Source organism: Cyrtonyx montezumae, unplaced genomic scaffold (genome assembly GCF_038088225.1).
Source record: "Cyrtonyx montezumae isolate F1298 unplaced genomic scaffold, pur_monq_1.0 scaffold_17, whole genome shotgun sequence".
Lineage (NCBI taxonomy): Eukaryota > Metazoa > Chordata > Aves > Galliformes > Odontophoridae > Cyrtonyx > Cyrtonyx montezumae.
Window position 1 is genome coordinate 4,408,960 of NW_027071903.1, and position 25,248 is coordinate 4,434,207.

A 25,248-nucleotide genomic window follows, 5' to 3' on the forward strand; every position below is an offset into this window, starting at 1 on the left:
ATTTTAAAAAACTCTTTACATTTTAATATACTAAAATTAGGTAAAGTAAATGTCACCCTTTTAATTCATTCCACTCAATACCATATTAAGAGTTTTGTAGAACATAACATAACATATTATGTTAATATATAACATATAAGTCAATATAACATTCTATGCCAATTCCAAAACATTTTTTTTTATATTCTAAAAGTTCATATTGGCACAAAACTAATTCCTTACCTTAGGAGAAATAGTCACATTCTAGGAGAATTTAATATTTATTTTAATAGCAAAATCATTCCTGCTTGTTACACGAACCTTACAATTTAATCATTTCTTCCAACAAATATAAAGCAATTCATTTTGTATAGCATAATTGAATTATTTGGCTTATTAGTATCAGATTTATATGGGTGTTTCAGTGTTTGATGTTATGACTCAGTCTGTAGATATTAGGAGAACTTTATGCCATGCCTTCGCTTTAATAGCAACACAAACACAATTAAAACATATTTACTGTGATTATATTTCAGCATACAGATCACCATATATTTTGCTCTTAGGTATACATTCCTTATTGTTCACATAATTACTATGAAGAAATAATGTAAATGAGCCTGCTAGAGATAATTATTGGACTTTCTTTTTCACTTTACAACATTATAAACAAGAATTGACATTCCACTCAGGGGTGGACAGCAAGTAACTATTTAACTAAATGCTTTAAACACTTCAAATTAACAAAATCTAAGCAACTGTTGTAATCATTCATATTGAACATATTAGTATCTTTAAAATCAGAGCTCAGATTGCACTTTAGAATTCTGCACAGATCAAGATAACTCTGATTAGTATATCATAACCATTTGAATTCAACAACTTGCTTCTGATGATAAAGGACATCACATCTATAACTTGACAGCTGTCTGTACAATTTGAACAAGTAATCAGAGCAGGATGAATTAAGACTGGAGTAAAATCCACATTTATAATGCCCGCTGAGAGTACTCACTAATGTCTGTAGGCTTTAGAAAGACCTTTAAATTATTTAAGTATCCTTTTGTAGTATGAAAGGAAAGTGACTGAACTTTATCAGAGGTTGATAAACATCCCTGTACTGCATTCTCCTGAATTAGTTTCCTCTCATTCCCAGCATCTGAATTCCCCTCCTTTCCAATGTCGGGGGCCCTTGTAGGTGAATGATCTCTTAGACAGGGGCACCACTGGCTCTATCAGAGTGATCTGTGTGGAAGTACAGGCACTTCCCTCAACTTGATCTTTTTCTTTCACACTAATCGGCTGAGAATTCATAAATACAAATAGAGGATCCAATTGCTGTTTTCTTCAGGAATGAAGAAATATTATTTTCAAAACATACTCTCATCCTATATGGCATATTTTTACGAGGAAAGCCAAATTGTGGTACTGTAAGCGAGCGTGGCAAAATTAACCTGAGGCAAAAGGTCAGTGGATGCTTGAAAGCTGATGAACTGAGTTTTGGAAAGCAGTATGACAGGGTCAGATGTGATCTCTTAGCTCATCAAAGGTCTCTTTCCTAAACTCTTCTTCCAGTTTATCTTGCACAGATCTTAGCTTGGCCCAAGTATTTTGGAATACAAATTCAGATGCACGATCTCAATCCTGTGCACAGAACATCTCGTCAGCAGTTTGAAAATATTCTGCATGCAAATGGATTGGGCTGAGTTTGCTCTTACTATTGAAACTCTCCAGTTCTCATTTTTGAGGCTGCTTCGAAACAATGCATTTGTGAAGCAGACCCTAATTTTGCACATTCAATAGTGCAATCAAAAAAAGGGTACCAGCTCGACCCTGAATATTAAATAACTTCTAGCTGAATTGCAAACTATCAAAAATGGAGATAAAACAACAACAAAAGATCCTAAGTTAAAAAAAAAGGCTCATAATTTCAAATGTAGAAAATATAGACATCTCATTTATATGTGGTAGTAAATTTTTTTTTCTATGCTTATGCTGAACAGAAATCCAATTTTGTAATTATTCCAACATTCTAAGAATCTTCACAAATGTCCACACTGAAAGATTTTCTCTCTGATGCTAAATTTTGATTTATATTTTTGTAGTTTCTTTATTTCAAGTAGAGGATTAGGGAAGAACACAAAGTATATTTATATCCATGGAATAAAAAGCGGTCTTTTGCGAAACTAAAATTAAACTTGAAGGATTTTGATACAGCAGTTATTTCTGATGCTTTGTTGCATTGTAAATGTGGAAAGGAATTTGTACTTGATTCATATCCAAACTCCTTCAAGTGCTGTACTGTTTGAGTTTGAATTAAGTTACCATTATCTTTGAAATGCCAAGAAGTGCAACCATAGTTTAATTGTTCACCCAAGCAGTGTCAGTGCTTGGCTCTGACAATCAAAAGCTGAGAGTGATGAGATGAAACCAGCCACACCTCACATCCCACTACTTAGATTCCCTTCAGATACTCTCGCGCATTTCAAAACAGTATTGCTCTGGGGTAGTAAATAGTATGATTGCAGGAATAATGAAATCTCACATCGTGATTAAAAAAAAAAAGAAAGAAAAAAGAAACAAACAGAAAAGTATTTCTCATTTCCTTTTCCCCAAGAATTGTTGCTACCACAATAAATTCATCATTATGAAATAAAAAATCCCAATTTTTCTGTGGTATCCATTACAGTTTTCCCATTGAACATGGAAAGATCTTCCCATTATCAACACAAAATAAATATATTTTATACATTAGGAGCAATATATATGATACGTTACCCTACCATTACATTTATGAGGACTGCTCTGAAAATAATGCCTCCTATTTTATTCTGTTGGCCCAGATTGTCAGAGATGGATGTTGGTGGTATAACAGTGGAGGTTGAAACTTAGGTTAAGTTATATTGTCACGAAAAAGATGGCAGCAGAGGCAAAATAGTGTCTAACAAAAAAGTGGGGATGAAAAAGGTGTGTCACTGAATTTCTCCACGTAAAAAAACAAACAAAACAGTGCTCACTGACATTATCCAACACTTGCTGAATGTTTATGGAAACCAAACAGTGGATGTTACTATGGAATGCAGCCTCTTGTTCATTGCGGTGAAAATGCACAGCTAATGGTGATGGCTATGTTGAACTATAGTTTTTTGTAGCTCAGAATTTGCTCTATTGAATTTATTGTGCTCTTTATATCTGGTTTCCATGGAAGCAAATAGGAGGCATTACTTTTGGAGCAACCTATGTACATTTGTCTGAGATCAAGAAATTTGGCTGGCTTATGCTTTGCACAAAGAAAAGGATAAGCAGTGGCATTACCCTGCATTAAGTTCTCCCTAAACTAGGAACTGAGATGACATACAGGATGTGGGCTATTCTAAATTACAACATGATGTGGTATACTTTTCTCAAAAATAAATAGATTACTGGTCCCCCTGCCCTGAATTTGAAGATGATTGAAATGAAATACACTAGACAAATTCCTTTTTTAATATCACAATAAAATAAAATAATTGGAATAGGAAATGCTGCATCCATCCCACCTGAGGATTCTCCAATACCAGGGCAATCAGGACAGAAATGAATCTACAACATCATGCTGGCCCCACAGTGACCAAATCTGTTGAGTAAATGTCTTTCAGTAGTCTGTCTGGCATAACCCAGTTCAGCTTCACCTTTCTCTCCCCATGGACGCAAATGAACAATATAAACTCTAGATACAGTTGGCCCTTCTGTGCCCTTACCAAAGTCAATGCAACTCCACAGTGCCAAAAAGCTTTGTGACTTAAAACAAATAAATAATAAGATTAAAATGTAAATTAAAAATAAAAAAAAGCAACGAGCAAACAAATCAAAATAACTGCATTCAGGTAATTCCATCTTGGTTGAACTTTTTCTACACAGCCACCAAAAGCACACAGGTAATTTAGTTTTTCAAACTGATTTTGCAAATAGATTAATTGCTAATGTAAAATTGTTAAGCAAATCATTTCAGCAGAAAGCCATTCTGGGATACAGTTATGGGAAGAGGTCACATATGCAAAACTAGGCTTTGCCCAATTGATTTCTAATTATAAAATCAGAGGCTCTAGAGTCTGTGATTAATAGTCCTTCCCTTTAGCCTGAAAAAATAAACTTACAGCATGAGCTCACCTACAAACATGCATACATATGAAATGCTTCTCAGTGTTTTAGTGAGCAAGTATGTGTCCTGCCACTATTTAACTCAAAATGAATCAGACAATGCCTAACTGAAGGCCAGCTATGAAATTAAGTCTAAAATGCCTCTGATGGCCAGCTGTGATACAGAAAATTGTTCCTTACAATAAAGCTACAATAATGTTCATTTTTGGGGGGAATCCATGGGAAAATTCTACAAGAGTTAAGACTTTAAATGCTAATATTGTATAATTATATAATTCTATGTTTTCCCGTGTAAAAATACAGTGGTTAAGAATTTCACATATTTAATTACTTCATCCTCTAGCACCAAGCACAGACTGTTGGGACATCTGAGTCTCATCTCATTTCATCTTCGCATGAAATTGAACAATTCATGGGGTGAGAGAAAGTCAAATAACACAATTCTACTTTGTAAGTGTGCTCAACGTTAGGATGTTTTCTGAGATAGCACATTCTGCATCTTCATCATAGAAGAAAGTTAGAATTCGTTAACATAAAATGTGCATTTGTCACACATGTTTACCAGTCTATTTTATATAACAGCTATATTCAGTGCACATGCTTTCATTACATACTATGAATTGATGATTTCTTCTGAGTTTATTATTCTTAAAACTACTAAAATGGTAAAGCATTCACAAGCACTGTATATCTTTTTCTTGGGGAACTTAAATTTTGCCCTGTGTTGCGTGAGAACTCAAGTAATAATTTACTACTCCCAGTGACAAGAGGAGGGGAATTGAAGTCTATACAGCTTGTCATCTCCATCACTTATATTTAGAAATGAATGTGTCTAATGCTTTGGCTGCTAGAATTCGTATTTTGTAATATTTGCTAAACCTTAGACTTCATTGTTTTTCATCTTAAAGCTGTTAAAAAATAATCACAAGAAACTACTTTCAAAACATAAAAATATTTTCTTCACAAATTATTGGTTTCAGTTCTGAGCTGGATTTTCCACTGCATTATTCCACTTAAAAATCTATGAGAGTTAACAGAGCATAGATGACATTTCTTGAAGAAACAGGTCTTTCTTTGCTCTGCTCCAGCCCTCTTATCACCCATTCAAAATCACACAAAGTAATCTGGAAAATGGTGCCATTGAGTTCAATTTCATTTATCTTAGTATCAGGCTTTTAATCACGTATTACTGGTAGACCAGCTTGCAAGCCAGCAGTCTGATATTGTGGTGGCATCACCCACAGATGTTTCACAGAAAGTGAGACACAGGGAGTTGTCAACACACTGTGAATCAATTTATTCATTCTCACCATCTCTCCAGTCAATTTCATCCTTCAAGGTGCAAATTAGAAATACAGATGTATTTTCTGAAAAGCTTTCCAGATTCAGTTTTTCAAAAGTGAGTTAAGAACCTGTTGGCTCTCATCCAGCATAGCGTCTGTTTAACACTGGAGGAATACTTCTCAGAGAGGCACAGCCTCAACTTAGAAGTGAACATTATGAACATGTATCATATCATGTATTATATCAGTATGGCTCTGTAGACTCAAGTCCCAGAACTTCTTACCCAAAAGTCAACACCTATTTTCAGACTTCTACAAGCAAAGGAAAAGCATATAACTCTAAGAGTATGTTGCTGTCCTAAACTACATGCTTGAATTTGTCAGTACTGAGAAACTGAATTTGAAGGACAGCAATAATTCAAAACTGTTCCAAGAACAAGAAGGAACTTAAGTATTTTTTAAGCTAAATAGAGTAGTAAAATATCTTTCACATTTATCCAAGACAAATTCCATCTGCAATTTCATGGAATAAAAGGTCAAAGAAAACTGGAAGCGTAGTCAATAAACCTTATTATAAACTCAGTACAGGTCTGTGGTGTGATTAACAGTAACATCTGTTGCACATGCCCTAAGCACCGAGTGGAACTATCTACTTTTAATTTGTTGATATTTCAGTGAGAAGATCTGTACATGACTCAACAGATAAATAAGACAATAATAAATGTCTACCAGGTTTTCCACTACCCTAAAATTGAAACATTTTATTCTATCATTTTAGATATAAATAATGGTGCAATTTAGTTTGACAGCAAGAAATTCCCAGATAAATTGTGGATGCCCCATCCCTGGAGGCGTTCAAGACTAGACTGGGTGGAGCCCTGGGCAGCTTGATTTAGCAGGTGGCAACTCTACCAACTGCATTGGAACTGCATGATCTTTAAGGTCTCTTTCAACCCAAGCCATTCCAGGAAATAAAACTGATTTTGCTTGCCTATTTATGCCTCACTTTGTCCTAACCATGTGCAATATAAAGAACAGGTGACTAATCCCAGAAGGGTATGCTCTTATTCTGGGTTATTAGCTTAAACATTGGTTTACCATTAAAATATATTTCAGAAGATGAAAGTAGAAGACTGAGGTTGGAAAAAGCAATGAAAATATTTCATTCATAAAATACTACCCCTTCTTATTCAGCCAAGATCGCCTGGAGCATTTCATTCAAACTCAGAGATACTGTTAAAATTTTTATTTATATGCATTCTATCTTCTCAAACTTTCCAAAAACTCAATCTGAAACAATATTACTCTGCATTCTGGAATATGATTGTAGCTGAGATTGTATGATTTTCTATCAACCACAATGTCAGCCCTATCTTCACATTTTCACATTCTTTATTTTAATATGTAGATAATAATGATCCATACCAACATGAATACAAGTACCAGAGAATTCATGCTAATCCAGACATGTAAAAAAATATATAGAACTGTAGACATACAGAATTCATACACATATGCAGCTTCAGGTTTATATCTTTAATACTACCAGTGAAAGCTTGACTTAATCTTGCAAATAGCCAGAGGACAGCGACTCACTCAAGGTTAGCATCAACCACATCCAACCACAGAAGGAAAACGATGCATGAACATTTTGTCCACAGCACAAGAACAAAGTCTATTCTGACCAAGGCTCTTTCAAGAGTATGAAGAATACATGCTACGAAGGCTTTAGGGTGCTCTATGAATGACAGCTTCCTTTTGAACTACAGAGAAACTTGTAATGGACTTTTCTATCTCTAGGGTAACTTTTAAAGCCTAAACAGAATTTCAATTATATTTTTCAGCTAGTATGAAATTGTTGCTATAACACTAACTGCAGATGCTCAGATTAGATTTAAGCCATATTTTTAGAACAAAGAAGTAAAAAAAACAACAATTTTCTTGTAAGCTTTTATCCAAATTTGTAGTGCAGTGCATGCAGCTGGTTGACTTGCAGCTAATATGGTACTTTTCAGAGCTTTTAACACACTTTACTGATTGTTTGCTCAAGGCATATGGTTTGAATCAGCTGGGCAGTGCACAGTACAGCTGGCAAACTGGATATCAAAATCTGTCAATAAGAATTATGTGTCACTATCTATCATTTTTTCCTGAATTTTCTGTGAAGATTTTTACTGTTTCAGTGTAAATTTGAAGTTACTTCACATTCTACTACCATAGATGACATTGCTGCTTCTGCTGTTACAACAACTGGAAGTAGCAGACCCATACTGTGGAGGAATGATATTAAGTGTAAAGGCTTTTTTTTTTTATCAGGCAAAATATTATGAAAGCTTTTATTAAATGATCTCACTCTTTTCAAAATGGGCAAGGATCATTTTTTCTGGTACAAAGATTGGTAAACAGTGACAGGTGCTGTTCCAAGAACACATTCATTTCAAATCAAGCAAAAAATTGGAATTTTTTGGCAGCTTCTCCTGTTCTCACTATTGCCTCCCATAACTGAAGTCAAATGTTTTTAGCCATTTTTTTTTGTTGTCATGTTTTTGACATTCAGAAAGATCTAATAAAAATCTCTATCAGTATCCAAATACAATTTTGTATTATTTAATAAATGAAGTACCATTTTAGACTCTCAGCATAATGAACTCTCATTTGCACTGAGGAGATTCATAAATTCACACTGCTAAGAATTGTTTTCATCAGAAATGGGCCAGCCTCCCATGGTGTCCATCCCGTAATTCAGAACTGGAATATATTATGGCTGTGTCTGCCAGTCCCAAGTGTTCAGTTATTATTACTGAGTTTGCGTTATTGCTACTTGAAAAGCCAATCTAAATACTGACAATGACACTCTCATCTCAGGGTACATACAACCAAGAATTTCTGATCATATATTCCTAGTTTTTCAGGAAAGTTTTTTATGATGCATAAGCTCAATGTAATGGTTTAAGATAAATATTAGGAGAAATAGAGAAGCAGAAAGTTCACTGCCAGAAACCTGCACATCTATGTGAAAATGCTATATATAATGCACTATCTTAACTGAACTCAAATAGCTTTTTAAGAACAATGCACTTCTTCCAACAAAATAGATAGATAGCACACAGCCTCTTTTTATTTCAAATATAAATCTCCTAAATTTAGAAATAAATTTTCAGAAATTGTGATTTACAACAGTTAAAATCTCATTAATGTGTGAAGTTCATTAACATCTGAAATACACTGATTAGCTGGACAGCTTTTTAAAGTACATTTCAGTAAGTAACAAAAATTTAGATGTCTTCCTTTTGAGATTTCCACAATCCCTTCTTCCCATTGCCTAACCAGTATGAATGAGAATACTATAGTAGAGGGTGTCAACACAAACACACTGTACGAGGACAAACTGAAACCAAGTGGAAAAAAGAAGGTTTTTCATCTGTTTACTTAAGTCTCTCAAACTTCAGATTCCTTATCAGCATAAAGGAATACAAAGAGAGCGAAAAATAAGTAAGAAGAATAAAGGTTGCATATTCTTATATCAGAAGTACTGCCGTGAAGTTCACGAACCTTTTGAAGATGATCCAGTGAATAATGAATTCAATGCACAGAAAGACACTCCTCTACATGACAAAAGAAAAAAAAATCCTACCATAATAGAAATGTCAAATATATTGAACTGAAGTTTGTGGAAGTTCCTTTTAGAAAGAGTGAAGCATGATAGAATTGGAAAAGATATATAGTACAATTTCTCCATCAGCAAATGATACAGTGCGCCTGTACAAGTTCGTGGAGAAGCTCTGGGGAAAGATGACATGGCATATATTCTGGCAAGTGCATGCCACACGTCCAACTTTACTTCTGTGGCATTTAGAGGTGTATTCTAAGGCTGTTTTTCAATTATTTAATTGCATTTTAAAATGAATGCATTTATCAAGCCCTATGGCTTTAAAAAATGTACCAGTATGCACTCCCTTACCTGAGAGATCTGATTTACAGGCACAAAGTATATATAAGCTTAGCAAGAGCAACTGAAATACTGAATAATATTAACAGCAACTATATACAAAATAGAGTGAAGTATGGTTTAAGGAACGTGAAGATGAAAGCAAGGAATGTCAGTGGTCACGTGACTTACAAAGAAGTTTCAGAAGAGGATTAGAAAATTTTATTTCTTAAGCAGCTCTCAGGACAGTTACCTACATGGTCCATTTCAGGTCAAGCATTAACATGGACATTAGTGGATGACTTCTTAGATTCAAAAAGAGGCTTAGAAATCTATCCACAGCTTTAGGCAACTATCTAAACTGTATCCCTAGCCTTGAAACAACTAAGTGCCTCTTCTCAGGTTTGTATAAAATCTGACAATCCTCCGTTTTCACGGCTTTCAGCCTCCCACATCACTTAAGATATAAAAATAGACACCCTCTCAACAGAAGCCCAACTGACAGGATCCTGCAGCCAACTTTGAGAGAGCACAGGAAACATACTGCCAGTTTCCTCATCCCACACTTTACCCTCAACATTAGGCAGATATTTGAAAATCTTCTGCCCATAAGATCAGAACAGTGAACAGTGTTTTTCACCCTTTTAAAATCACTTCCTTACAATTATACCTTTTCTCCTTATCCTTGATCTTTATTTTGTCCACTGATGCTTAATTTTTTATGCAAAGTGAAGAAATTTAATGATGACCCGTATCAGCCTATCCAGTATCCCCAAATGATGGCTTTCTCTCTTCTGGAGGAAGAGTGCCTGAGCTACAAACCTACTCCACTCAGAGCCCCATCGTGGCTCCATGCCAGAGGCACCTCCTGCCTGGGCTGAAATTCCAGGCACAGACAGGCAGTCTGAATTTGATCTATCAGTGAATATATACATATCCAACAAATTATCAGAACTATTCGCCAAGGCAGCTCATCTCCACTGAAGTTAAAATTATAACTTTTGTATTGAGGTGTATTATTTGTTTCCGCCAGCCATATTTACACAAAATATAAAAAGAAAATTGCTGAATATCACATGGCCATGAATATCCCTTTACTTAGTAATGACCAATGTAAGCTGAACATCGCATTTAAAGATGCATCTAATGTCAAGCCAAACTTTTAAACTGGAACACAAAAATAAAAATTTTCATTGCAAATGACCTAGTGGCTTCTTCAAAACACACAGAATAAAAATGGCAACCACTTTACTGGATTAGGCACCACCAGAGCTCTGGTAAATTGTTTACAGCTGGAGAGTTGTATCATCTTTTCCTGGGGTTTGTAATTAGGAGAGCCCTTTGTACTGAAATGAGTGAAAATAGAAATGAGAATGTTCAGCTCCACAACAAAAATAGTCAGGAAAGTTTTGTTGTAGGTCTACCATATATTAGCCTTGAAACTATCCTGTTAATAGATCTTTTTCCCTGAAACCATTCCTTAGCTTTGTATCTGTATGGCTTTCAATGTTTCTCATTTCAAATTTATGTCAGAAGATTTAGAATACATTAACTGTTCTACAGTGTGCTGCAACAAAGATGATTCTAAAGAAATCCTGATTTCTTTCCTTTTTTCCTTAAATACTTATCTTGGTCTTGCTAATAAGATAAAAGTCTGTATCAAGATGTGCTTTGGAGTCCTATGTGGGAATAAAACAACAACAAAGAATTATTAAAAAAGGGAATAAAACTACTATAAGCCAATGCTGACTATTCTGGTCAGATCTATATATATACACACACATGCATATATTTAGACTAATATATATATATTCTCTTGCAACTCTGTTTTAATCAAATAGAACATCCTGTAAAAGAAATACAGTACTAAATAGCTCAATAGAGCACTTCTGCTCAAGTTGCCTCGTGCAAGCTAATTTGAGTTCTAATCGAGAGCTGAAATTCTCTCTTTTAATGCTTAGGATCATGTGAAGGTTACCTTTTGGTCCCATGAAGATAAAGGAAAATGTGCCAAGATTTGAGAGATTTCATTACCTGTATAAAATTATGCTTGCTCATTTTTCCTTGGGAAGATACTCATGGGTAAAGTTATATTAAAAGAGAGAATAGAAATAGTGCCCATACAAAGAAAATATTTTCCAATTATGCTTCTCAAGATGCAGAAAACATTACCTGTGAAAGAGGATTACGAATGAGATAATTACCGAAAGCCTAATGCACCTACATCTACAATAAGTGGGAGAAAAAGAAAACATTAATAAGTGGTTATTGACTGTTCTTCCTGCTCTTCATAATAAGAGACAGTTACAGTACCACGGACAAACATTTCTACATTCCTGGTGTGACATGTGACACATTACACAGAATACTTTTCCTACTTACATTAATTGATACAAATGAAACCATATCAACTTTTATTCGACATCCAAAAAACCTTATGCCTTTCAAAACAAATTTAATAAGAAATTTTCATATTAAGAGACAATTGAAAATAATCATTTAGAAATATGAAGAATAAATGTTTCCCCATTTAAACTACTTAATTGCATAATGTTAGTTAAGTAAGGTATATAATGATATAAATTGCAATTTCTTGAAAGTGTTTCATTGAAGTATGTCTCCTAACCATGTTTTGCTTTTACTAAGAAATAATTATTTCTGAGGAGCACTAGGAAGGAATATCTGAGCTCCCACATGCAGCATTTCATCACAGGTGTCATCAATTGGGAAGATTTTTAAAAGGATTTCAAACAGTGCAGCTCTTTTTCCTGATGCACAGCAGAATGTGGTACACCATGCAAAATTACTTTTGGTGCATTTCTTTTGCAGTTTCAACTCTCAGTACTGCTGCATCAAGTGTGTGTGAAGGCACAGTCACAGCAGAGAAGGTTAGCTGCATTTCTAAAAGAATAACAAAGGGTATGAAAATTGTAGGGGTCAGAGTATGTGGACAGGAAGCTGAATGCTATTGTTTTCTTATGCTCTTATCCTTTAGGGAAGAGCAGTAGTTTCACTACTACAGATTATTATTGGCCCCTTTTAACAGGAAACCTTTTAATACTACCTTATATACACATACCAACCTGTGCATATGGCACAACATCTATACACAAGTTTTCATCCCAGTGTAATTGCTCTTGCTTCCCCCCCAGTTCCCAAATCCCAGTCTCCACCAAACACTGCACAAACGGCATGAAAGGTTTTGCAGTAAGTGCATTAAGACGACACACTGCCTAGTGACATTCCTAACCAAATTGGGAATGAATTTGGTCTATTAGATCTGAAGGAACACAATGTATCTGGAAGTCTGGATTTTACCCCCAAGTCTCCCAAAATATATATTTTTTTATATCAATTAAAAGCAGTACTGTAATGCATACAGATTCACAAAGTAGAAATTCAAGCCCCATAACATAATGTATCACATATGGCATAAAAAATGCATAGAAAGGACAAGATACTTATAAAGTAAGTGGCTAAGAAAAGAATGCATTAAGATTTAACTATTGCTGGGGTTTGGTCTCCCTGAGAATTCACTAACAAATCATCCTGAGAGATTTCTTCTGATAGTGTCTCATGAGGACAGTGAAAGACACCAATTCCCTAAGATTGCACTGAGGTTATCACAGTGCGAAGGTTACCGAGAGAATATACTCCTGAGGTTGGTTACTCTGTCCCACAGCAGACACAGTTCCCTCTGTTATAGAGATCCTCAGAGCCCTACATAGAGCATGGACTACCAGAGGAACTGGGATTTGTATTCTTACAGACTTCCAACCTGCCTCAGCTAAAGGGACATCAGAGGTTTCCTCTCTCAGAGAGTCTTCTTTGAGCCTAATAAAAAAATGAAGCATAGGCTTGCTTTAGACTGGGGAAAGTATCTCTAATGTTTCCCAATCTTTCTGCAATTTGCAGAATTCACAAACACGTTCTTAACTGTTCATATGAGATGTCTGCTGAAGTAAATACTGACTCAATTGTATTATTTTTTCACATTGCAATATGAGACATGGAAATCCCAGGAACACATTCACATGCCTGCAGCGAGCTAGCTGCCTCAGAAAGGGCCTCCAGCCTGGCTACCAGTGCAACATTTTGCTTTGCTTCTGTCAGACTTTATTTCACGAAGAATTTTTCATTACAGAGTTTGTGCTTCATCCATTTGATTTATATTGAAATATTCACTTGCAAAACATTTCCCTAAAAATCCCAATATTTATTTATAACACACACTTCTCAATTCCTAGCATTCCCTCGTTTATCTGTAATTTGCAGTAACAAGCAGGTGGTCTTCTGGAGGGGCAGAATTTAGTTCAATTACAAAATGATTACTTAACAGGATGATTGATGCTGCTGCTTTCTGCATAGAACAAGAAGCCTAATTCTGCCTAACACTTTAAGAGTTTTATTCATTTTTTTCTTTACTTTAAGGCAGTGTCAGTGAACTTTATATACAATATAGTAAAAAATGTATGTGTGTTTAAATATAACAATATAAATTTTTATCAAATTGCATAGTTCACATCTCTTCCAGAATGTCCCACGCACTTCAGAAGTAATTATATGGTTTCTCAGCCTTCCCAATGATATTTGCTCTGCACACTGTAATACTGTCACTGGCTCATAGGACACAGCAATATCTAAGGAAATGGCAGAAGATCCCATTGTCCCACAGCAACGCCAGAGACTTAAGGTACAATAGCAGACATTCAAAATCACTTCTCTGCCCCCACTTTTCTCTGTATATGTTTTCCTCCATAGTTGCAATCTGCATTTCCTATTTATGCAGCAACAGCTCTGAGGCAGGAATTGGCTCCTACCCAACAAAACAGAGAAAAAATTTAGCTTAGGTTTCAAAATACAAATAGCAGCATTAACAGCTTTCCCATTTACTGATACAGTGAGCCATTCCTCATCTGCTGTAGTTCACTCAATGAAAATATCCCCCAAGTTCTTTGAGAATGTTTACAGTGCTTTCAAATTTCACTAAAGAATCAAGACCACATTGAGATTCCCTAAAAATGCACATGGCTTACATTTCAGTAACGTCTGTAAATCTTTTTCTGACTGGTGAATTCCTGGTATATGCTTTAAATCACTTTTGTAACTGCTGTCGTGTGAAAACTCAATAAAAAGTGAAACTGTAGATCTAGATCAGCACCTGCTCTCAGTTTATCAACTATTCTAGCAAGTATGTGAATGAATTAATCAAGACCCAATAATTAGCAGAAATAACCTAATAATTTGAAATAATGTACTGGCAGTAAGCCTCATTTCAGATGATTTTGCATGAAGGAAGAAACACAAACATTTTACCATTTTCTTGTCTGTATGATAAGACAACAATAGGACTTGTAAGGTGTGCCAGCGGTCTACTTTGAATGCTTTAGTCTACATAGTAATTAGAGAACAGGTTGCCTACAAAATAACACCTTCAAAAAAAAAAAAAAAAAAGGAGTGAAAAGCAAAAATTAGTATGTTGGTAATTATATTTGGAAAAGTTATTGTGTAAAAATATGGCAGACCTTCTTTAAGCTGTTGGAACTGAGTAATATCATGGCATTCTGCATCATGTTATAACATACGGGATCATGCTGCACGATTACATTGTAGACTATCCTAAATTAACAAAGAAATGAATTTCATTTCCCATTCAGTTTAATTTCCTAAGGTTGAGTGTATGACATGCATAGCTCTTAACAATAATGCTAGTTCGATGACCTTAGAAAAAATGACAAAAGAGCTGTGGTTTGGTTGAAGGTCCTTCACTCCTTCCCCCAGAAATCTTCTCTAATTCTAGCTTCTTCCTGTCTAGATACCTCCCATCAGTACTACAAATAGTGAAATCTACCTTCCCTTACTTGGTAACAATATCCTCATTCTATGTATGTCATTCCTTCAATGAGGGGAAAGGAAATAAATTGGTTTCTGGATTTAAACTAGCAGATGACTAGGACACTCTGAACTGTGAAGAAATACATTTTGTGGTTTCTACCTATAACTGAGCTCCTTGCCTCCAGTGATTGTCTCTGACTGAGTCTTTTATTTCACTACATTTCCTCTCACTGAGGCGATCTAAGAGCAACGCACAGCACATCAAGTTGAAATGCAAACCCTTGGCTTGGCTTCTATTCACTGGGGGCTGGGTGTGTAACAGTTATTGAGCACAGACCCTGAAACAAGAAAAAGGATTTCTTATGTTGCTCCTAATGATTCCTCCAGTTAATTCAGGAGTGGCATACTCTCCAGGGAGAACTGCACTTACTTTTTCTTAGCTGCTGGCACGAGTGCTGTAAAATAAAGGTTTTGAAAGAAATTATGGAGGGAGAATCTTTACACTAATAGAGTGTCCTCAGGAAAAAGGAAAGTTTTATTTCGCAGTGCATCACCACAGGTGTTCCTCAAGGATCACCAAGAAGCTATTCAGATACATAAATATTTGCTGAAATATCTTCAGGAAAATGGTCTACATTTATTTTCAAAGCCAAACACTCTACATTGCTTTAAATAATAGCTACCTTTAAACATTGCCTAAAATACTTACTGCAGCAAATTATCTCTGCAATTAAGCTGATTGTTTCACATCCACATTAGGACGCACAGCTCTGGCAGCCCTGACTTTGTCCAAACAAAATACCCTCAGCTGGAAGTCCTTGACTAGTTCCACAGTGTGTGCTATTCCCTCTTTTTTCTTCTCTCCCTAAAGAAAAAACTTCTAAAATAGAACTTTCAAGAAAAAAAAAAGTAAACTCTTTCCTAGTATTTTCACATACAAACTATACATTCTCATTATGACTGTGAATTTATTACAGTCCTTTACATGAATTTATGGTATTATTTATTACAAACTAAACATGTAGAGCTGTCCACCAAAAGAACAACCATTCCCATGTAATTCAGCTTAGGTTCCAGAGATCTGTCTGGAAGACTACAAACACTAAATGAATTAGTCCCTAAATATTTCTCACCTTGATGTAAAAGTATTTTGGGGATTTTCATTACATGAAGCCTTGAAAAATTTACTATTATATGTAAGTACATCCTTACGTTGTATACATTATGTATAAACACATTCTTACTGATCAAAAGGCAACACATCCTGTCACTTTGGGGAAGTCACTCCTATCTGATAGCTTTCCAGAGGCTTACAGGAAATATGTTTGCCCAGTTGAGAAGGACAAACTTTTATCAAACAACCAACACAATTGGCACTAATGGGCAGTTAAATTGACAACTGGAATGGAAGCATCCTGACAGCACCAGGGGTAGGCCTAAAGGTAGCAATTGAAAGCCATTTACAAAGCCCGTGTTAGAGAGACCAAACAATCATAAGGAATCTGGGTATCTGCAGAATATCATGCAGAAGGCTCTGCTTAATTTCTCACAGTGTCACTTCAGCATTTTGCGTCTTGGAAAGCATTTCATTTTATGGAGAAAAAGATAAGATGCTTAGATCAAAATATTGAGCAAAAATTAACAAGCTTCTAATTCTAAACAAGTAAAAAACAATTCTCAATCTTTTCTTTATTTATTTTTAAAAACTTTTCCAGATTAAAAATCTTTGTGCCATTAGAAAAATATGACAAGTGATGATAATATTAAAGGAATATCAGGAGACCAAAATGCCTAGTATATATATATATATATATATATAAAATGTATAACTATATATATTATACATCTTATCTTCCTAGTTTAAAATGAGAAAAAAAATAGAACAAGAACAAAAACCAGAACAACAACAACAAAAAAAACCAAAAAACTCTTTAAAATCTTTAAAGTTATTCTATAATTATTATCTATGAAGTCTAAAATTCGAGATGCAAATCACATCACAGAGATGTTCTCACTTAATTAGAGAAAAACAAAGATGGCTCAGAAAGTGTCTGTGTTCGTTAAGTGAATACTTCACTGTGCAGGACTCATAAGCAGCCTGATATTCATAAACAACATGAGACATTCCCTTTCACATACTGGTATTTGCCACTTTCTTACACTACTGCTCTACCAGCACAAAGCAGAAACATAGGAGACATCTGATGAAATGTCTCTTTTAAGTTATTACCATTCTAGTTATATTAACAGACACATACATGTTCTAAGCTGTAATTCTACTTAAACTGCATTTATATGCCCCAAGATTGGAGATGGGGGAGCATGAAAGTGTTCAGTAGTACTCCCAGAAACATACTGAAATGAGATTCAAGCTATTTGTCCTCATTTAAATTTATTAGGATTTGATAAGAAATTTCTCAGAGCTTTCACTGAGTAAAAAATGAATTTTGTGCATACTCAGGAATGCATATATATATTTAATAAAAAATACTACTTTCAGCAAGCTTACATAAAATGTTGTATACTATATTTACTGGCTTTATAGCAATATTTAATTATGAACTGCTTTTCTCAGAGCTGCTTATACTCCTGCTGACTAAGCTGATTTAGACCATGTAAACGGGTTCTGAAGTACACAGTCATCTCTTCCCCTTCAAAAGCACAAAAAAAAGGCATGAGGAATTAGTATTTTCCATAAAGAACGCTGTAGAAAAGTAAATGATACATTTCAACTTCTGGGAGTTTATTAAACATAAGTAGGCAAATTAGTGCATAATTACAGTTGCAAACAACAAAAATCTAGGGCTTAGAAAGCAATGTTTACTTTGCAATGTTTCAGATATTTAATATTTTATAGCATATATTTAAATCATAGCTAGTAAATATAGAAGTGTAAATTAGAATAGAACCTTTATGGTGTTCTGATGCTTACTATTCTAAGTGTGAGAACTTACAAAGTCTATTAACTTAGAACCATAAAATACCCAATGAAAACTACACTAGAATTTTACTACACCCATATTTCACAATGATTCCTTCTACTCAGGGAAACAACACATGATTTATCCCTGAAGTAATGAGATCCTTAGTTGTATATATTTGTATTTCGTATCTTGAATATTACAACATTTTTAGTCAGCCAATATAATATCAAACTCTGTGGAGGAATCAAAAGGAGAAGCATATGGAAGGAATTTGTTCAATTAAAACCTTATTTACTTCGCATATATGTATCCCTTGGACTTCAACAGAAAGATTTAAAAATTTTTAAAAGTAAAATTTTACCATTTCCTTGTTAAGAGATATAATGTATGTTGGCAATGAAATCAAAGATTGCATAAAATATTTATAATGCAGAACATACAGCTAGAAGCTATTTATAAGTGTTCTCTGCATTTCCAGGTTTGATTTTTACAGTAGCACAGCCTGGAGCACTTAACTGTAAAAACATCATGCCTCTCTACTGCTCCTCCTACAGGAAAATCACTTCTGTAAAGGCCTGAACCTAAGCCCCATATATCAAGGGAAAAAGCTTCATTGCTGTGAATAGAAAGAGTTGCCTAGCTCCCTGATTCTACAAACCATAAAGAAAAATTTGCATTTAACAAATTGAAAAATCACATATTATTTGAATCAGAAGGAAGGAAGAAAAGCTGCCTGGCCACAGATTAAAAACAACTATTTGAAACTGCACTGCAAGAAGGAGCTGACCAGGCTACATTGTGTCTCATTAACTTCAGGTTTGTTTCCATCCCTTTGCTGAGTTTTCAGAGCAACATGACAAGAACTAACACAGCCCTGCCACCAACCACATGCTGCAGATGTGGTACAGCAGCTGTACCTGTGACACTGGTGCTGCTCTCACCTGATCAGGTCATTTTATGAATCTCTCATAACAGGAAGAATTCAAAACATGCATTAGACTGGAAATAGGTAAATTAAATGGTCTTGGTAAGGTTCTAGGTGAAACTGGGAAGTGCACCATGAGAAGTGATAGTACAGAAACAGCACTGATCTGACTGACAGGCTGTGTACTTCCATATCTGGATTTAACTGCCAGTTCATTTAGTGTTGCTGATGATTTAGGGATGATTTTTGTCACCCTCATTCTCTCTTATGTTCTGTCTGTGCACTGTACTTACAAAGCATAACTGTTAACTCCTTCACTGTCCTAGGATTTTGCTTGAAAACATCTATTAAATTGGAGCCTTTGCCATTTAAAACATCAGAAAAAAAGACTCATGTACCATAAAAAGGAAGATTTAAAATTATATACCCCAAACCTACTTTCCTAGAGCTTCTTACTGATATTATCTATTTCATTGTGAATTCAGTGGCTGTCTCCAATGAAAGAACAGCAGCATTTGCTACACCACAGTTTTCATAGCACATCTGCCATGGTGCTGTAAATGCATGCAGAGGAGACTGAGAAAATGCAGCAGTGTATATCAAGTAAAAGTTCTTTCTAACTAATCAAGTCCACAGGGAAAGCATGCAGTGTCACAAGACATATCACTCTACAGTTGAATGAGGTTGTCAGCCACTGGGAGGCCTGCAAACTGCTGACAGAAATGTGTAGTATGTGGAGTCCTCTAAAGCAGATTGAATAGCTTGGGAAAGTTCATATCTGTTTCTAAGAAGGAGCAAGAAAATAAAGAAGGGAAAAAAGGATATTTGTAAATCTACCTTTCTACGCTGTATTGCTGTGAACAAAACCAAACTCATCTGAGTATGTCACAGGAACATGAAAAAGGTTACTTTGTAGGTTTCTCAAAAATGCACATATACTTTTCTTCATGTGTAGATCAAAACAGTATGGAATTTATTATGATACCATCTGTCAAAATGCAATGCAATATTAATATAGACAAAAAAGGGAAACAAGAAGCCTCAGATTCTGAGATCATATTGTAAGCATGGATTCATACACTTCTTTGTTTTTAAACAGATGTGAGTACTCAAGTAGAGCTGCCTAAGTTTAAGTTCAACAAAACTCAAAGTAATGGTGAAAAGTGGCATTAAAAAACTTATAAGAAGTTCAAGAATAAAAAAAAAGATGTTTTTCCTATCCTTTACTTACCACTGTAGAAAACTACTACGCTTTATAGAGGAATTCATAAAAAATCCACTTATTAGGCTCACCCCAGATTATTTCATTTACTAGGGCAAATACATTGGGAATGCATTTATTAATACATATTCAGGAGTAGAAGCTACTGTGTGATTTTGAAGACTCTGTGGCTGTACTGCAACACCGAAAATTCGGAAGTGCCTTCACATCTAGAAGCTGTTTTCCTGGAAAAGCCAAGCAGCCTTAGGAAAGATGCTACTTTTCTCTCTATCTTACTACATGTTCTCTCCTTTCAGAAATTTGGGTATGAGGCTTTTTAAACTAATATAATGAAAACATAGACATTTAATGACTGGGAAATGCAATGACAAAATATTTGGCTATTCAAAAGGAACCAAAATTTAGCAATAAACACACATGGTATTTTTAATTGTTCACCATAGAGCAGACGTATTTAGAAGCAGATAATTATTTTCTAAGAGTAATTCTAAGAAAATTCACTCCTCATGATCACATGATCTTGTTTAAGAGAAAGCCTGAGTGATTCACAGGACGGGGGTAATACGCAGTGTTACAAGTAAGCTAATGTATGGCAAGAAACAAAGGTTTAAGACAACATTCAAACAAGAACATGAGGAAGAACATAACGTTCCTTCTGTTCTTCTCATCTTCATAACTTTGAAACTAAATTACAAAATCTATGGCAATAATAACTAAGCACGTATATCAGGACTTCTCCATAAATCAGAACCGTGTGATTCGCTGTTTACATCACACTTTCACTTTTTTTAATTTTGATTCTTTGTCTGTTTTGTTGAAATTCTAAGGGGGATAGAGGTAGAAAATGGACAGCAAGTGTAGTAAGATTTTTGAATGAAGGAACAGGAACGTGTTTAAAATTAAAAGAACATATTAAAAAACCGCATTAGGGAAAAGTCTTCAGCTAATAAAGGTGAAAAGTAGTGACTACTTATACAAAAGACAGGATATGATTGTCTATGCATTTTTTGTCATAAAAACAAAATTCATAAAAATGAAATTAATGTAATCTTATAGTAAATAGAAGGTTAATTATCCAGAGAAATCATATCCTTAAACAGAGGTATATTTAAAACACAAATTTATGAATACTGGAGGTGAATTTTAGAATAATAGACTTAAAATTTGAATTTCTTAGAATGAAGATCTTCACATATTATACAATTGCATATTGAGAGAAAAAATAAATAAATCTTTCCTTACCCGGCCAACTAGTATTGGTTCAGGTCCAGAAAATTCTTCTAATACAAACATTTGATTCCAAACCCACCCTCTCTTGGAACGGTTCAAAACTCTTTGTTCTTCAGTTAGCCTTTTTAGTCCTGTACTGGATCCACTTGGTAGTACTTGAGATTGATTCAATGGAGCCATATAAATGGAAGGAAGTACAGTAATCCATAATATTATTAATGGAGTCCATGTATCCATAAGCATTTCCGTTAGTCTTTCTGGCATTGTACCACAAGCTACGCAAATCACCACAGAAATGGAATTATTATTTTGCTTTCCTCCAGACTGTAGCAATCCAATTCATCATGCAGTACAGAACATTTACTTACAGCTCCTCCATGTGTTTACAGCACAGTCAACGTAAAAATAGCTTAGATTATAAAAACATGATCCATTGAGTTTTCCAGTCATTAAAGATTCCTGGCAGGGGGAGAGAAAAAAAATAAAAAAGGTCAGTTCAGTGACTAAAGATCATAAGAAAATGTTTTTAAAAAGTCTTATTTACTTTTTTATAACAAACAAATCTTGTTAGGATTTAAATTTGTTGTATGTAATACTAGAGTGCTTTAAATAGATTAAGAAGAGAATGAAGTGACTCTGTGAATTCCTTCAGTGCCTGCAATAGCCAAGCAAGATTCAGGTGAGTGCTTACAAACACTCAAGAATGCATTTCACTTGCAGTTTGTCTTGGTACCTGAAGCAGTTTCTGGCCCTCTTACCAGCCTATACTTTTTATACAGTCAAATTATGAACACTTACTGTGTCAAATAATAAAAATTTGAATAAAATAGTGTCCTTGCATATGGACTCATCCTCTTTTCCTCCACAAGAAGACAAGATTTATTCTGGTAAATATATAAAGCTCCAGTAGTATGTTCTCTTCAACCTGCAGCAGCACAAGAGCTCAGCAAACCTTTGGAATTCAGCAGAGGAACAAGGCTGGAAATTCCACTGTGATATCCATGATTCCCAAGCCAGATCTCTACCAAAGCCCCAATAAGCTCATTGACACACATCTGCAGTCTGGGATCTTCAGCCCCTCTCTCACTTTCAGACAAAATACACACTGTGATTTTATTTCAAAGACATTTTCCTTCATAGGCACTTGGGAGCATTTTGTCTGTCTTTCTCCACTCACCCCTCCACTTATTAGAAGTCCACATCAGGTTTCAACTCAGTGTAAATATTCCCTGGAATGGACAAGTTAACATAGCAGGGCTTGCTAATGCCATGCTGATAGGCAAAACGTGAAATGCAGCCATAGATCACTTAGCAAGATAAATGTAGTGTAGCTCAGGGAGAAGGGTTACATTACAGCTACTCTAATGAGAGTGGAGTTTTGTAAAAAGATTCCTGATACATTTTCATTGACTGAATCATATCCAAGCAACCTCAAGAGAAACCACTGTTTACAAGGTAGGCAGAACTGCGTATTCAAAAGCTTACACTGTACCTAAGGCTGTTTTTTTCCTTTAAAATGAATTTCTGTGGATTTTTGTAGGACTATAGAAATATTGAAGGGGGGTTATTGTTTCGGGTGTGTGTTGTGGTTCATATTTTTTTGGATTCAGGCAAACTCATGGAGGAAAGCATTTGAAAATGTGAATAATGTCAATACATGTTAGCAGTTATTTTAAAAGCAAACAAAGTAAGAAGAGTTTTTTTAAACTTCAGTAATTGCCAAAGCAGCTGTGAAATCTACTGCACGAAAATCTGAAACTGTGAGAAACTTGTCTTGTTAAAAGTGGAGAAGAGTTGTTATCAAACTGAAACTCAATATCTCAAGTGCCATGGAAGAACAGTAACCTAATAGTGCAGCGCTTTGACAATGCATCAAGAACGAGGTGAATACTCATTACAGAAGTAACCATGTAGCTTAGAAACATCCTTTAGGCCTCATTGCCAACTGAGATAGATGGAAAGAAACTGAGGAATACAATGTGCTTCTGCGAGGGAATTTTGGGGAAAATGTGAGGGAAGAAAGACTTTCCATCTTTCAGGCTTCTTTAAATCCCAGATAATAGAAGAGCACAAGCAACAACAGTCAAACTGCTCAGCAGGAAGGATCTGCCAAGACACCCTTGGGAAATCTGACCTGGGTAGGGAACTGAAAGGAGGCTATGGCTGCCACTTTCTGCCACGTGTTAGGCTTCCACATTTCCTGGGGTAGTGGTAGAAAGGATTGTGCCAGAAGAGAGAAGCAGTCAAACTTTCAATGAAAGCATTAAATATTTTGTGTGGGGTTCTTGTGCGTATGAGTGGCCTTGCATGCGCACATATGTACCAAGGATTAGAAACATTTTTTCAGTAGAACAAGAACTGAAACACAGGAGAAATAGCACTTCAGTAAAAAAGAGCAGTAGCTGTCATCTTCAACCAGTATGCAGGATTAAATTCAAAGCTGAAGAGTTGAACTGAAAACAGAACTTAAGAGCCTTTCTATAGCTGAGCATTTTTGGTGTTTTTATCTAAGGTGATGCTTGAGCCAGAAATGGATGCCCATCAGAAACAGCCAGTAGGTTATTGTGTAGTTCCAGCAAGCTGTACAATGGACCAAAGTGGGTTGCTTTCTTAGTAAAGTTGAAACTGCTGTAGATTTTCTTTGTACTCACAAGACCAAATAATAATAAATTAAAGCACCTTTTTCATATTGAAAAGGCTTTTTGAAAACATTTCCTAATTAATCTGCAAAGGCTGCCTTTTCTGAAAGAGATGAAACAAATGAGATAAAACACTGTGGTGCTCACAGAAACATTTCTGTTTGAAGTAAGAACAGGATATTTGTTTTTCAAGCTGCCACTCCGAATCTCTGGCAAGTGTTAAGTTCATTTCAGAGCAACCCTCCTCATTCCCCTCCCAGAGTTCCTGTTACTCTCCACTTACTCCAGTCACATTTAGGCTGTAGCCACTAGCACTAACCCAACAGAATTCACTGTGACTGGACCATCCTCAAAGTAGTTCCCTATTCAGCAATACCTTAGGGCAATAAAACCAAAAGCACACCAGAAACACTAGTAATGTACATACCACGTCACTGAACCTCTCTAAATGGCATAACCCAGCAAAGAATACCATTATGCAAGCACGTACATACAAGTGAACACGGAACTGCAAGAAATTCTTAAGTACCAACAGGAAAGTAGGCAAGTGCTAGGCAGTGCAGGGTAAATAAAATAATCCGATTGGGTTTTTGCATTCATCTGCGTACTGCAGGGGACTATGACCAGTATTTAGCAGTAGAGCTGGGTACATATCTTTACAGTTGAACCTAGACTGTTGGAGCCTTTAGAGATTAATTTGGGAAAGAGATTTATTCAGGATTCACTGCTCTGTCAGTCAATTATGGCATTTACTTGGTGCAGTGCATGAAGACTGTACTGTCCTCAGATGTCTTTAACAAATTTGGAAATGATTTTTCTTCTCCATTAAATGCTTGTTCCTGTATTTTCATATAGGTTATTATGAGAAGCAAGAAATACCAAGTAGTGCAGTTATAATCCGCTGGATTAGATGTGTAGGAGCAAGTGATATGGTTTCTGAATCAGGCTACTGTAACATCCTAAATAGCCACTTGTAAAAGGAGATTTTGCAGTCAGGGAAAACTAACAGGAATATTTTCCCTTCTGCTACTACAGCAGGGTCTAAAGGAGTGATGACTACGGAATGACAGTGAAGTTACTGCAGTAAAGCCAAAGCTACCATGTGCTAAGCAATCAGAAGAGGACCAGCACTGAATGACAGTT

The 25,248-nt window shown here is 35.4% G+C and overlaps 1 protein-coding gene across 1 annotated transcript in view; it reads right to left on the bottom strand.

Moving 5' to 3' along the window:
* CDH8 (cadherin 8) overlaps positions 1–25,248 on the bottom strand; it is a 135,775-nt gene that overhangs the window by 99,464 nt on the left and 11,063 nt on the right. The window contains exons 2-3 of the mRNA XM_065733133.1: positions 21,835–21,925; positions 21,479–21,741 (exon numbers count right to left, since the gene is read on the bottom strand). Coding sequence (XP_065589205.1) covers positions 21,479–21,741; positions 21,835–21,916 — 345 coding nt within the window. The 5' untranslated portion in view covers positions 21,917–21,925. The remainder of the gene's footprint in view (positions 1–21,478; positions 21,742–21,834; positions 21,926–25,248) is intronic.